This window comes from Dama dama, chromosome 30, assembly GCF_033118175.1.
Source record: "Dama dama isolate Ldn47 chromosome 30, ASM3311817v1, whole genome shotgun sequence".
NCBI lineage: Eukaryota > Metazoa > Chordata > Mammalia > Artiodactyla > Cervidae > Dama > Dama dama.
This window is the reverse complement of record NC_083710.1, coordinates 71,086,243-71,102,310: the sequence shown is the minus strand read 5'-3', so window position 1 is coordinate 71,102,310 and position 16,068 is coordinate 71,086,243. Positions and strand designations below refer to the sequence as shown.

At 43.6% G+C, this 16,068-nt stretch overlaps 1 protein-coding gene across 1 annotated transcript in view; it reads right to left on the bottom strand.

Annotated features, from left to right (window-relative positions):
* Positions 1-16,068, bottom strand: part of LOC133049356 (ATP-binding cassette sub-family C member 4-like) — a 335,592-nt gene that overhangs the window by 118,290 nt on the left and 201,234 nt on the right. The window contains exon 14 of the mRNA XM_061133334.1: positions 2,866-2,962. Coding sequence (XP_060989317.1) covers positions 2,866-2,962 — 97 coding nt within the window. The remainder of the gene's footprint in view (positions 1-2,865; positions 2,963-16,068) is intronic.

The window sequence follows — 16,068 nt, the reverse complement described above, 5'->3', positions numbered from 1 at the left end:
GGCCCTACCTTTGACCCCTCTTATCCTATCCCCTGAGGTGGTCCCCTGGAAGAAACACTATGAAACCTTTGGGAACCATCTGACACTGAAGAATTAGAATTTTATTCAAGATATATTGTGTCTTGTGCCACTTGAGAGACAAAATGCATACAATTTATTTAATGAAATTATTACTTCCTACTTGGTATCTGTAAGCTGCACAAGGAAATTACTAGTGGTACAAAAACAATAATTTCACTCAGCAGCCAAGCCCTGACAATTCCAAGGGGACAAGGGGGCAGCCATCCCTCCTCTGATGTGAGCGAGGGATCAAACAAATAGGATGGACCCCAACTCATCCAGGGGTGCTCTCTAGTGGACAAATTGTTGTTCTAAAATTGAGGATGGTATTCTCAAAAGAAGCAATATGGGGGCTCCAAAACATCTAGGGACTGACTAAATATGTTATTGTGCCTCTCACTATTCTATACTCAATACTGCCAACTCAGGGTTTTACATACTAGTATCACCTGCTCTGTGGGCTTCCCTGGTAGCTCAACAGGTAAAGAATCCACCTGCAATGCAGGAGACCCTGGTTCGATCCTTGGGTTGGGAGTATCCCCTGGAGAAGGGATAGGCTACCTACTCTGGTATTCTTGGACTTCTCTGGTGGCACAGATGGTAAAGAATTTGCCTGCAATGCAAAAGACCTGGGTTCGATCCCTAGGCTGGGAAGATCCCCTGGAGGAGGGAATGGCAACCCACTCCAGTATTCTTGCCTGGAGAATCCCTATGGACAGAGGAGTCTGGGGTCACAAAGAGTTGGACATGACTGAGTGACTAAGCACAGCACATCATCTGCTCTGCACATGAAGGTAACTGGTCTCAAGCTTAAGAAATCTGAGCTCCACATTCCTGGAGGAGTGGAGAACAGTCTACACATGGAATTGCTTCAAGAGGTAGAGATGCTGTTTTTTAATAATCTTTCTTAGAGCAGAAATTCATTTGATAAGTGAGAGATTTGGCCACGGGTCTGTTGAAAGAGACAAGGGTTAACAACAGAGATGCTGAGGCACAGACACAGACAAACCAAGTGGTGAAATACCAAACAATTACGAAGCCTGAAAAATTCTCCCTAATCTCCAACCCACTCCCAATCGTGTATGGTGTTGTTCACTGAATGGTAGCCCCTTAAAAAAGTATGTTAAAGCCCTAAACATGATACCTGTGAACTGACCTTATTTGGAAGAAGGGTCTTTGCAGATACAATCGAGCTAAGATGAGGCCACACTGGAGCAGGGTGACCCTAAATCCAATATGACTGATGTCCTTATGAGAACAGAAGAGACTCAGACAAACAAGGGATAATGGCCACGTGGTATCAGAAGCAGAGACCACAATACTGAGCTGGAAGCCAAAGAACACAGGAAGGCCCACGTACACCAGTGGCAGGAAGGACGGATTCTCCCCTGCAGCCTTCAGGGAGAGCACAGCCCTGCCAGCACCTGGACTGGGGACTTGTAGCCTCCAGAACAGGGAGACAATAAATTTCTGTTGTTTTAAGGACATAGATAACAGACCTGTAGTTCCCAACAGGGAGGGAGCTGAGAGACTTCGAGTGAGAGGTTTCAGATTAGCAGATGTAAGCATCATATATGGAATGGATAAACAATAAGGTCCTACTGTGTAGCACACAAAGAATTATATTCAGTATCCTATAATAAACCATAATGGAAAAGAATATTTTAAAATAACTATATGTATAACTGAATCACTTCACTGTACAGCAGAAATTAATACAATATTGTAAATCAACTATATTTCAATTAAAATAAATTTTTGTTGTTTTAAGTCACCCAGTTTGCAGTACTTTGTTATAGCAGCTCTAGAAACTGATACTCTAGCCTGAGTCCACACTTCTGTCTTCTCAGCTTTACTAAGACTTCTAACTGTTTCTGCTGTCACCTCTCCAGTGACCGTTAGAGGACTCTTTTAAATCCCACATCAGACCACATCCTCCTCTGCTCTGGACCATCCAAGGCTTCCATCTCACTCCAGGCTCACTGCCCACTGCTCAGAGACCAGCTCCCTCCATGTCCCCCTGCTCACTCTTGTCAGACACGCTGGTCTTCCTGCTGTTCCTCCAACCTGCCAGGTCAGCTCCTTCCTTCAGACCCCCTGCCTCAGATTCCCTCTCCCAGGTGACAGCACAGTCCCCACCTTCATGTTACTCAGACCCTGTGAGGCACAAGCTCCTCAGGGAGGCAGCCAGGATGTCACCTTCTTTGTCATATCTGTCCCCATAAGAACTGCCCCCAGGTGGGCAGGGCCTTGTCCTGCTGCACAGGCTCCCACATGTATTGGGCACATAGAGACCTGGGAAGGGAGACCAGCAACTGGGGACACCAGCAGAGTGGGTGTCTCTGACCCGAGTTCTTGGCTACCCAACCTTGCTTCCTGTACTAATGGAAGATGCTCTTCAGGCAAACTGTGCATGACAATCATGTGGATACAAATAGGTCTTAGTATCTCTAATTTCCAAATAATACAATTTGACTTAAATCCTGGAAAAGGAAAACAAAATATTCTAAATAACATTGCATCATTATCCTTAACAATTTCACTAGAACAGTGATGATTCAGTAGCCTTGCACTTCTATACACTTTAGGCTTTATGTGGCTCAGAGTGTAATAATGACATTTCTACAGGCCTTTGGATTCATCCTCAAATGTAAGAATACCACCAGCTCTGAGAAGAAGGGAGTGTACAACTGAGGGAAAAGAGGGCATTTACCATTAATCCAAGGAGAGTGATCTGTTGGGAGGACTGGCTTTCAACACACCTGAGTGTCAGCAAACTTCCACAGACTTCTAGAAATTACTTACCTTTTCCAATAGCAGAATATGACTTGCATCTTTTAGGTACTGCCACTGATGAGTCACTAAGATTGTGATCTTCTCATGCAAGACTTGGCAAATACACCTACAAATGTAAAGGTACAGTATGTAAAAACATGAATGGGGGTGCTTCCACTTGAAAACACATATTTTGAAAACATAATGAGACAAAGATAACACAGGAGTTGAAGATCCATGGTTTAAACACCAAATAAATAATACAAACTAGTTCAGTTCAGTTCAGTTCAGTCACTCAGTCGTGTCCGACTCTTTGCGAACCCATGAATCACAGCACACCAGGCCTCCCTGTCCATCACAAACTCCCGCAGTTTACTTAAACTCATGCCCATTGGTCAGTGATGCCATCCAGCCATCTCATCCTCTGTCGTCCCCTTCTCCTCCTGCCCCCAATCCCTCCCAGCATCAGGGACTTTGTCAACGAGTCAACTCTTCGCATGAGGTGGCCAAAGTATTGGAGTTTCAGCTTCAGCATCAGTCCTTTCAATGAACACCCAGGACTGATCTCCTTTAGGATGTACTGGTTGGATCTCCTTGCACTCCAAGGGACTCTCAAGAGTCTTCTCCTACACCACAGTTCAAAAGCATCAATTTTTCGGTGCTCAGCTTTCTTCACACTCCAAATCTCACATTCATACATGCCCACTGGAAAAACCATAACCTTGAATAGATGGACCTTTGTTGGCAAAGAAATTTCTCTGCTTTTTAATATGCTATCTAGGTTGGTCAAAACTTATCTTTGAAGGAGGAAGCATCTTTTAATTTCATGGCTGCAATTATGACCTGCAGTGATTTTGGTGCCCCCAAAAAAATGAAGTCTGACACTGCTTCCACTGTCTCCCCATCTATTTCCCATGAGGTGATGAGACCAGATGCCATGATCTTAGTTTTCTGAATGTTGAGCTTTAAGGCAACTTTTTCACTCCCCTCTTTTACTTTCATCAAGAGGCTTTTTAGTTCCTTCTCACTTTCTGCCATAAGGGTGGTGTCATCTGCATATCTGAGGTTATTGATATTTCTCCCGGCAATCTTGATTCCAGCTTGTGCTTCTTCCAGCCCAGCGTTTCTCATGATATATTCTGCATATAAGTTAAATAAGCAGGGTGACAATATACAGCCTTGATGTACTCCTTTTCCTATTTGGAACCAGTCTGTTCTCCCATGTCCAGTTCTAATTGTTGCTTCCTGACCTGCATATAAGTTTCTCAAGAGGCAGGTCAGGTGGTCTGGTATTCCCATCTCTTTCAGAATTTTCCACAGTTTATTGTGATCCCCACAGTTGAAGGCTTTGGTATAGTCAATAAAGCAGAAGTAGATGCTTTTCTGGAACTCTCTTGCTTTTTTGATAATCCAGCAGATATTGGCAATTTGATCTCTGGTTCCTCTGCCTTTTCTAAAACCAGCTTGGACATCTGGAAGTTCTCAGTTCACATATTGCTGAAGCCTGGCGTGGAGAATTTTGAGCATTACTTTACTAGCGTGTGAGATGAGTGCAATTGTGCAGTAGTTTGAGCATTCTTTGGGATTGCCTTTCTTAAGGATTGGAATGAAAACTGAGCTTTTCCAGTCCTGTGGCCACTGCTGAGTTTTCCAAATTTGCTGGCATATTGACTGCAGCACTTTCACAGCATCATCTTTCAGGATTTGAAATAGCTCAACTGGAATTCAATCACATCCACTAGCTTTGTTGTAGTGATGCTTTCTAAGGCCTACTTGACTTCACATACCAGGATGTCTAGCTCTAGGTGAGTTATCACAACATTGTGATTATCTGTGTTTTGAAGATCTTTTTTTGTACAGTTCTTCTGTGTGTTCTTGCCACCTCTTCTTAATATCTTCTGCTTCCGTAATGTCCATACCCTTTCTGTCCTTTATCGAGCCCATTTTTTCATGAAATATTCCCTTGGTATCTATAATTTTCTTGAAGAGATCTCTAGTCTTTCCCATTCTGTTGTTTTCCTCTATTTCTTTGCACTGATCACTGAGGAAGGCTTTCTAATCTCTCCTTGCTATTCTTTGGAACCCTGCATTCAAATGGGAATATCTTTCCTTTCCTCCTTTGCTTTTCACTTCTCTTCATTTCACAGCTATTTGTAAGGATTCCTCAGACAACCATTTTGCCTATTTGCATTTCTATTCCATGGGGATGATCTTGATTCCTGTCTCCTGTACATTGTCATGAACCTCCGTCCATACTTCATCATGCACTCTGTCTATCAGATCTAGTCCCCTAAATCTATTTCTCACTTCCACTGTATAGTCATATGGGATTTGATTTAGGTCATGCCTGAAGGGTCTAGTGGTTATCCCTACTTTCTTCAATTTAAGTCTGAATTTGGCAATAAGGAGTTCATGATCGGAGCCGCAGTCAGCTCCCAATCTTTTTTTTTTTTTTTTTTTTTTTTGCTGACTGTATAGAGCTTCTCCATCTTTGGCTGTAAAGAACATCATCAATCTGATTTCGGTGTTGACCATCTGGTCAAGTCCATGTGTAGAGTCTTCTCTTGTGATGTTGAACGAGGGTGTTTGCTATGACCAGTGCACTCTCTTTCCAAAACTCTATTAGGTTTTGCCTTGCTCCATTCCGTACTCCAAGGCCAAATTTGCCTGTTACTCCAGGTGTTTCTTGACTTCCTACTTTTGCATTCCAGTCCCCTATAATGAAAAGGATATGTTTTTTGGGTGTTAGTTCTAAAAGATCCTGTAGGTCTTCATAGAACCATTCAACTTCAGTTTCTTCAGCATTACTGGTTGGGGCATAGGCTTGGATTACATGATATTGAATGGTTTGCCTTGGAAACGAACAGAGATCATTCTGTCATTTTTGAGATTGCATCCAAGTACTGCATTTCGGACTCTTTTGTTGACCATTATGGCTACTCCATTTCTTCTAAGGGATTCCTACCTGCAGTAGTAGATATAATGGTCATCTGAGTTAAATTCACGCATTCCAGTCCATTTTAGTTCGCTGATTCCTAGAATGTCGACATTCACTCTTGCCATCCCTTGTTTGATCACTTCCAATTTGCCTTGATTCATGGATCTAACATTCCAGGTTCCTAGGCAATATTGCTCTTTACAGCATTGGCCTTGCTTTTATTACCAATCACATCCGCAACTGGGTTTTGTTTTTGCTTTGACTCCATTCCTCCATTCTTTCTGGAGTTATTTCTCCACTGATCTCCAGTAGCATACTGGGCACCTACCAACCTGGGGAGTTCCTCTTTCAGTATCCTATCATTTTGCCTTTTCATACTGTCCATGGGGTTCTCAAGGCAAGAATACTGAAGTGGTTTTCCATTCCCTTCTCCAGTGGACCACATTCTGTCAGACCTCTCCACCATGACCCGACTATCTTGGGTGGCCCCACACGGCATGGCTTAGTTTCACTGAGTTAGGCAAGACTGTGGTCCTGTGATAAGAATGGCCAATACAAACTAAGTACCAATATAAATCAATAAATCTGACTAGGTCCTCAAATTCATCAGCAGCAAATCTGAGTCCAGCTCTGCTAAAAAATTCTAAAAACCAGTCCAGTAAAGGAGGTATCAACAGCTAGGTGTTTTTTTTTTTTTTTTTCCCTCAAAAAACTCACCAATTATTTACATGTTTCATGAAGATAAACAACTGACCAATACTGAGATTCCAAAACCTGACTGAACTAAAACACTATTTCATCACTATATACGAATTGGAGAAGAGGAAACTATGTCATTTAAAACTCTGTACATTTTTCTCAGGCTTAGTTTCTCATCACTTAGTTTTCTAAGTGATTGTTTATGATTTATAAGGTACATAGTAACAACAAAAAATTAATAGACTCTTGGTAATCTTTGCCAGAGTGCATTTTCTAGACACTTCTTCCCAAATAGCATTAGATAGAAAATGAATGCTAGTGTGACCTCCATAGGTCTCTGCAATATTCCATCCCAACCAGGAATTAAACTTTTCATTTGAACCGAAAACTTCCTGAATATGAAAATGAAAAATGAGAGTCCAAATGGCCCAAATCAGAGGAAATCATCCAACAGTTCAAGACACACAATTCTCTTAGCCAAGACTCCCCCCCAAACTATCCAAACTTAAGTGTGTTTTTTTTCACAGCAACCCCCTCAAACTGCCCCTACATTTTAAATGCAGACCCCAGGGAACTCAGTCCCAGTCTCTTCCTACAGGGTCCACAACCCCTTCAGAGAAGTGAGTAGCCAGGTCTGAGGCCCCAGTGAGCATGGGCAGGGCTCCAGGCAGGTACTCTGAGTGCCCTGCGCTCTCACAAAGCAAGTCTCAGGAACACGGGCCAGAGTTCAGCCTGCTGAGTGAGTCAAGTCAGACGGAGAACCTGGAGGCAATAAACCGCAGCTCAGTTCCATCAGATGAGCCACTAAAACTTAGTTTCTTCATCTCAGAACAACATCAATGGCAATCACTTGTTCTGAGAAGTCTAACCACCAGTCTGCTCAGTAAATGTCAGCTTCCTTCCCCACTCCTCCCTAACCACAAGTGGAGTGGTCATATGCTTTGGACTCAGAATAGAAAAACTCTGAGGGAACCCTCTGGACACAGGGTCTGTGATCAGAAAGAAGACCCTGGGATGCAGACACATGCACCATCGTTTCATTAATTCCAAGCAGATTTATTTTTACCTTATGACATGTCTTAGTTCAGCTTTTGTACCTAAGTTTCTTGACTGAGTAACCCCCTCCTCCAGTTAGTACTAAAGTTTTGCATGGAATTGTCAATCAGTCCATCAGTCATGTCCAGCTTTCTGTGACCCCATGGATTGCAGCACACCAGGCTTCCCCGTCCTCCAGTGTCTCCACACTTTGCTCAAATTCATGTCCATTGAGTCAATGATGCTATCTAACCATCTCATCCTCTGCTGCCCCCTTCTCCTTTTCCCCTTCAATCTTTCCCAGTGTCAGGGTCTTTTCCAATGAGTTGGCTCTTCACATCAGGTGGCCAAAGGATTGGAGCTTCAGCTTCAGTATCTGATCTTCCAGTGAATATTCAGGACTGATTTCCTTTAGAACTGACTTGTTTGATCTTTTTGAAGTCCAAGGGACTCTCGAAAGTCTTCTCCATGACCACAATTTGAAAGCATCAATTCTTGGGCACTCAGTCTTCTTCGTGGACCAGCTCTCATATCCGTATATGACTACTGGAAAAACCATAGCTATGACAATACAGACTTTTGTCCATAAAGTGATGTCTTTGCTTTTTAATACAATGTCTAGGTTTGTCATAGTTTTCCTTCCAAAGAGCAAGTGTCTTTTAATTTCATGGCTGCAGTCACTGTCCACAGTGATTTTGGAGCCCAGAAAAATAAAATGTCACTGTTTCTACATTTTCTCCTTCTATTTGGCATGAAGTGGTGGGACTGGATGTCATAATCTTAGTTTGTTTGTTTTTTTTTTAACATTTAGCTTCATGTCAGCTTTTTCACTCTCTTCTTTCACCCTCAGGTGGCACAGTGATAAAGAATTTGCCTGCCAATGCAGGAGACATGGATTCAATCCCTGGGTTGGGAAGATCCCCTGTAGAAAGAAATGAGAACCCACTCTAGTATTCTTGCCTGGAAAACTCCATGGACGAAGGAGATTGACGGGCTGCAGTCCATGGGGTTGCAGAGTCAGACATGACCAAGAATACATGTGTACACACTTTCACCCTCATCAAGAGGTTCTTTAGTTCCACTTCACTTTCTGCCATTGAGAGTAGTATCATCTGCAAATCTGAGCTTGTTCATATTTCTCCCAGCAATCTTGATTCCAGCTTGTAATTCATCCAGCCCAGCATTTTACATGATGTACTCTGCATAAAAGTAAAATAAGCAGGGTGACAATATACAGCCTTGATGTACTCCTTTCCTAATTTGAACCAATCAGTTGTTCCATGTCCATTTCTAACTGTTGCTTCTTGATCCACATACAGTTTTCTCAGGAGACAGGTAAAGTAGTCTGGTATTCCCATCTCTTGAAGAATTTTCCACAGTTTGTTGTGATCCACACAGTTAAAGGCTTTAGCATAGTCAATGAAGCAGAAGTGGATTTTTTTAGATTTCCTTGCTTTCTCTATGATTCAGTGAATGATGGCAATTTGATCTCTGGTTCCTCTGACTTTTCTAAACCCAGCTTGTACATCTGGAAATTCTCCATTCACACACTGCTGAAGCCTAGCTTGGAGGATTTTGAGCATTACCTTGCTAGCTTATGGAATGAGTGCAACTGTACAGTAATTTGAACATTCTTGGGAATGTTCTTTGGAATTCATGGAATTGTTTTTCCTTAGTTCAAAATACCTGTCAATAGTCCCCGAAGGCAGACGTTAACCAAATATGATGGGCTGCTTTATCGAAGATGGACCAATCGAAAAGTTTTAAAATGTTTTCTTCCTGACATTCCATCACAGATGAGGTAATATAATTACAATGAAGTGATCAGTTGATGATTTTGAATTTCTTCCCAAATAATAATTTTCATCCAAATCTCTAGAAAACTACTTTATTTTCCAAGTTTTTAAGAATAAAGTTTTCCAAGTCATGCCATAAAAAATAATTGCTTCAGCAATGAGCTGTTTACACATTATTTCTAGATAAGAGCTGTTAACCATATAATTCCCTATATCAAAATAATCCTATATAAATGCTGTGTTAAGAGGGGACATGGTACGTTATTGTAGAAGGGATATAAGTAATACAGAGTCCCACCTTCATTCATTCGACTGGCAGACTTTGGTTAGGCAGAGGCGCTATCCCAAATGCTGAGGATACACCCACAGGTCAAGACAGTAGACAACACTCTACACAATGGAGAGGGGAATACACTGAACTAGTGTAGAAAAATGCACTATTGGGCTGTGATGTATGCTCTGAGGGAAAAGCAAGGGGGTGCTACTGTCTGAGATAGGGTGACATGGAAGCCCTGAGGCTATCTGGGGAAAAGTCCTGGAAGAACCCCTGCAGGTGCAGGGGTCCTGGGACAGAGCATGCTGGTCTGAGGCGCCTTCCTGCATTCACTGCTTAGGGTCGGGTGGTGGGGTGGGGACTCATAAATAGTCAAGCGCACCCACTGAGGGCTGTGGGAAGACAGAGGGCATGGGGGGCCCCCTGGAGGAGCAGGAGGGAATGGCAGGACCCATCTTCCACCTTCCTTCTGTGTGCTGGTACACTGCTCCCTGGCTCTGGAACAGAGGGACCAGTATGTACAGACAGACAGGGGTGAGAAAGGATCCCCCATAAATCCAGCACAACTGGATACTGATTGGGTGTGGGGATGAGCTGGAAAGGTTGATGGGGCAGACGGCAAAGAAGCCTGTTCTCTGTTTGAGGACCTGGAACTGCATCCTGAATGGGGTGGGGGGACAGGGGGTATCTATGAAGGGCTGGAACAGGAGGGTGAGCTGTGTAGACAGCAGTGTCAGAATCTGATCAGGACAGACCTGAAGAGCAGATGATGCAGGAGGTGGGGGGTCTGATGATGTAGGGCTGGACCAGGACACAATCCATGGCTGGACACAGGTGTCACTGCATCAGATCACCTAAGGCCCCTCACCTTATGTAGTTGATAGAACTCACTTAGTGTAGTAAGTGTAACAACATATAGGTGTAAAACTTATGGACCTTAATAACCTTGGGTATAGGTTCATGACTAAAGAAAACTGTTAATGGCTAGTAGAAATAGGATTCACTCACTTTTAATACAAAATACTCTCCATTATTAAGCTTCAACACAACCACCATCTCTCATAGCATAATGTTCCATCCAATTTTCTAACTCATTGAGAACATTCTCAGTTGCTGTTAAGTGATATCCTAAATATTGCATTCATGCTCCCTGCCCTAAGTTTCCCCAGAGAATGTGGTTCTGATTAGCAAAGGATGGTCTTAATTAACAAGCTTGCTTCTATCAAGTGCACATCCAGAGTCATTACACCCAAAATGTTGAGAGGGCTTTATAAACACATCCTGGGTTCAGAAAAGAACTTGGGAGAACTTTTGTGATGAGCACAGTGACACTTAAAAATCAGAACTCTGTCTTCTCCCCTCCTGGTGATGCAAACATAAGAGTCAGCAGAATCTCTTCTTACACTGATGGAGAACTTGTGCAGATGCACACAAGACAGAGTGACAGACATTTGTGAGTTCAGGGTGGGGTATTGAGAACAGGGAGGCTGAACTACTCATGATGCCAGAAGGGCAGGTTGGGGAATCTCTGCCACAGCACTAGAGCCATCACTGAACTCATGACAAGACACAAGGCACTTCTCTAAGGGAAAATTCATCAAGCCATGATCAGGAGAGGCTGGGAAAGGGGGTCAGACCAGAGAGCTGGAGGCCATGCCAAGTGTCAGCTGTGCTGCTCTCTTACTTCGAAAGAGTCAGTACTACTGTGCATTCTTTGTGTGGCAAAATAGACAGAATATGAAATCTATCATTTTAACCACTTTTAAGTATACAGCTCTGCAACATTAAGTACATTTACATTGTTGTGTAACCATCATCACCACTCATCTCCAGAGCTCTGTCATCACCTCAGCACTAAGCACAAGTTACACACAAACTTTGGCAGAACTCATACAATGACCCTGCTAGTGGATGTGGAACCCCAGCTCCTTGTATCCAGAGCTCAAAGCTGCCCCCACATGTCTCTCTCTCTCACACACACACACACTGCTAACTGCTGAAATCTTTTTACTTTGCTAGGTAGCATGAATTGTGAGTTGAGAATGAATTCTTCCCCCTACAAATGTACGTGCTGATGTCTTAACCATGAGTACTTTAGAATTTGGTGACAGGACCTTCAAAGAGGTATTTGAGTTAGATGAGGCCATTAGGGTGGGCCAGATATAATCTGACTGGTGTCCTTAGAAGAGGAGACTAAGACATAAGGACAGAGACACAGGGGTGCACGTGGACAGAGGGAGGACCATGTGAGGATCATGCAAGAAGAATGCCATCAGAAGCCAAGTAGAGAGGTCTAAGGAGAAACCAAACTGCCCACACCTTGATCTTAGACTTTCCCAGCTTCCAAAACTATGAGAGATAAACTTCTGTTATTTCTAAGCTTCCCAGGCTCTGGTCTCCTGTGATAGCAGCTTGGATGGACACAGCCCCAGCAAATTAACACAGGACCTGAAAGCAAGAATTTCTAAATACCTTCTCTCTGCCAAACACCCCACCTCCTCCAGGTGAGGGCATGCCTGCTGTTCTCCTCACAGCCCTGTTTCCTCCTCCCTCCACACTTGAGCTTCTACTCGTCCTTCAGCAAAAGAACTGGGTCCTCGGAAGCGGTCCTAAGATGGCAGAGGAATAGGATGGGGAGACCATTTTCTCCCCCACAAATTCATCAAAAGAACATTTGAACGGTGAGCAAATTCCACAGAACAACTTCTGAATGCTGGCAGAGGACATTAGGCACCCAGAAAGGCAGCCCATTGTCTTCAAAAGGAGGTAGGACAAAACATAAAAGATAAAGAGAGAGGCAAAAGAGGTAGAGATGGAGATCCGTCCCAGGAAGGGAGTCTTTAAAAACAGAGAATCTTCCAAACACCAGGAAACACTCTCTCTGGCTGGTCTGTGGCAAGCCTTGGAATCTCAGAGGGCAAAATAATCAGGAGGAAAAATATATAAATAATTAAAACCAATAGATTACCTGCCTAAGAGCAACTCCCAGCAGAGTAGCAGCCCAGACACTCACATCCACTAGCAAGTGGGGGAGGGACAGGGAGGAGCAGGCTTCATTGCTTAGGGTAAGGACCAGGCCTGAATGCTCTGAGGGCAATTTAAGGGAACTAGCTTGATTAGTTCCCAGACTGTGGGATAGCTATCCTGTGAAAAGCCCTAACCTAAGACACTGCCAAAAGTCTTATTGCCAAATTCAGACTTAAATTGAAGAAAGTAGGGAAAACCACCAGACCATTCATGTAAGATTTATATCTAATCCCTTATGACTATACCGTGGAAAAGAGAAATATATTTAAGGGGCTAGATCTGATAGATAGAGTGCATGATGAACTATGGATGGAGGTTCGTGACATTGTACAAGAGACAGGGATCAAGATCATCCCCATGGAAAAGAAATGCAAATAGGCAAAATGGTTGTCTGAGGAGGCCTTACAAATAGCCGTGAAAAGAAGAAAAGTAAAAAGCAAAGGAAAAAGGGAAAGATATTCCCATTTTAATGAAGAGTTCCAAAGAATAGCGAGGAGAGATTAGAAAGCCTTCCTCAGCGATCAATGTAAAGAAATAGAGGAAAACAACAGAATGGGAAAAACTAGAGACCTCTTCAAGAAAATTAGAGATACCAAGGGAACATTTCATGCAAAGATGGGCTCGATAAAGGACAGAAATGGTATGGACCTAACAGAAGCAGAAGATATTAAGAAGATGTGGCAAGATTACACAGAAGAACTGTACAAAAAAGATCTCCATGACCCAGATAATCACAATGATGTGATCACTCACCTAGAGCCAGACAACCTGGAATGTGAAGTCAGGTGGGCCTTAGAAAGCATTACTACGAACAAAGCTAGTGGATGTGATTGAATTCCAGTTGAGCTATTTAAAATCCTGAAAGATGATGCTGTGAAAGTGCTACACTCAATATGCCAGCAAATTTGGAAAACTCAGCAGTGGCCAGAGAACAGGAAAAGGTCAGTTTTCATTCCAACCCCAAAGGAAGGCAATCCCAAAGAATGCTCAAACTACTGCACAATTGCACTCATCTCACACGCTAGTAAAGTAATGCTCAAAATTCTCCAAGCCAGGCTTCAGCAATATGTGAACTGAGAACTTCCAGATGTCCAAGCTGGTTTTAGAAAAGGCAGAGGAACCAGAGATCAAATTGCCAACATCTGCTGGACCATTGAAAAAGCAAGAGAGTTCCAGAAAAGCATCTACTTCTGCGTTATTGACTATGCCAAAGCCTTTGACTGTGGGGATCACAATAAACTGTGGAAAATTCTGAAAGAGATGGGAATACAAGACCACTTGACCTGCCTCTTGAGAAACCTATATGCAGGTCAGGAAGCAACAGTTAGAACTGGACACGGAACAGCAGACTGCTTCCAAATAGGAAAAGGAGTACATCAAGGCTGTATACTGTCACCTTGCTTATTTAACTTATATGCAGAATATATCACGAGAAACGCTGGGCTGGAAGAAGCACAAGCTGGAATCAAGATTGCCGGGAGAAATACCAATCACTTCAGATATGCAGATGACACCACCCTTATGGCAGAAAGTGAAGAGGAACTAAAAAGCCTCTTGATGAAAGTGAAAGAGGAGAGTGAAAAGTTGGCTTAAAGCTCAACATTCAGAAAACTAAGATCATAGTATCTCGTCCCATCACTTCATGGGAAATAGATGGGGAAACAGTGGAAACAGTGTCAGACTTTATTTTGGGGGGCTCCAAAATCACTGCAGATGGTGACTGCAGCCATGAGATTTAAAGATGCTTACTCCTTGGAAGGAAAGTTATGACCAACCTAGACAGCTTATTAAAAAGCAGAGACATGGAGAAGGAGCCAAGATGGCGGAGGAAAAGGACAGGGAGACCACTTTCTCTCCTACAAATTCATTGAAAGAATAATTGAACACAGAGCAAACTTCACAAAACAACTTCTGATCACTAGCTGAGGTCATCAGGCGCCCAGAAAAGCAGCCCATTGTCTTCGAAAGGAGGTAGGACAAAATATAAAAGATAAAAAGAGAGACAAAAGAGCTAAGGATGGAGATCCGTCCCGGGAAGGGAGTCTTAATAGAGGAAGTTTCTAAACACCAGGAAACCCTCGCACTGGCGGGTCTGGGGGAAGTTTTTGAATCTTGGAGGGCAACCTGACTGGGAGGGGGAGAATAAATAAAACCCACAGATTACATGCCTAAAAGCAACTCCCAGCAGAAAAGTACCCCAGACGCCCACATCTGCCACCAGCAAGTGGGGGCGGAATGGAGAGGAGCGGGCGGCATTGCTTAGGGTAAGGACTGGGCCTGAGTGCCCTGAGGACAATTGGAGGGAGCTTTTGTGAGTTACCAACTTAAACTGTGGGATAGCAAGAGAGAGAGAGATAATTAACCGGCCGAACATACTGCCAGCCGTTCACAGAACAAAGGGTCTGAGTAAGTCCAGAGATGAGCTCGCAGGCTGTGGACCGACCCATCCCTGCCGGAGGCAGGAGGCAGGGCGGAGGGGAAAGGGGCAGGCTCGGCCCCAAGGACCGCATCCCCTACTGCACTGCAAACAGGCCTCCAGTTTCTAGCCAAAGACTTCCTGAGATTCTGGATGGTCGACATCCGCCGGGAGGGTCACGGCGAGACACAGGGCGCAGGCACCCGACTGGCACAGGCAGGGACTGGGGCTGGGGACGCGGAGGGGAGAAGGCATGCTGCACCTGGGGAGAGTGCACCCGGCAAGCTCCTGGCTGCCTGAGCCGCTCGGACGGGAAGGCACAAAAAGCAGGCGCAGCTTTTTGTTCCGCGCTTTTGTGGAACACCCGAGGGCTGGAGCACAGGGCGCAGCGCAGGGCACGCTCCATATAAAACAGCCGGGAGCCTGAGCAGCGTAGACAGGGGAAAGCAGCGCCAGCCTCTCCCCGCAGCGCGACTGAACTAGCAAGCTGAATAAGAGACCACTTCCGCCCGCCTGTGACAGGGTGGAAATTAGGCACTGAAGAGACAGGCAAACAGAAGCCAAATAAACAAAGGTAACCATTTCAGAAGGGACCCGTGCAACAGATTAAAATCCCTGTAGATAACACCCACTACACCAGAAGGGTCCTGTAGATATCGAGAAGTGCAACCTGGAACGAGGAGCTATCTGAAACTGAACCGAACCCACACTGACCACAACAGCTCCAGAGAAATTCCTAGATATATTTTTACTTTTTTTTAAGTAAAAAAAAAAAAAGATTTCTTTTTCTTTTCTATCTTTTCTCTTTTATTTTCTTTTAAAATTCCCTATTACTCCCCCATTACTCCTTAACTTTCATTTTCATAGATTTTTACGATTTTTTTACTAGGAAAAAATTTTTTTCTTGTTTTTTTCTTCTTTTTCTCTTGTTTTTTCTATTTTTCTTTTTCTCTTATTTCCTTTTAAAGTCCTCTATTACTCCTCTACTACTCCTTAATTTTCATTTTCATTGCACTATAACCTTGCAAAAAAAAAAAAAAAGAGAGAG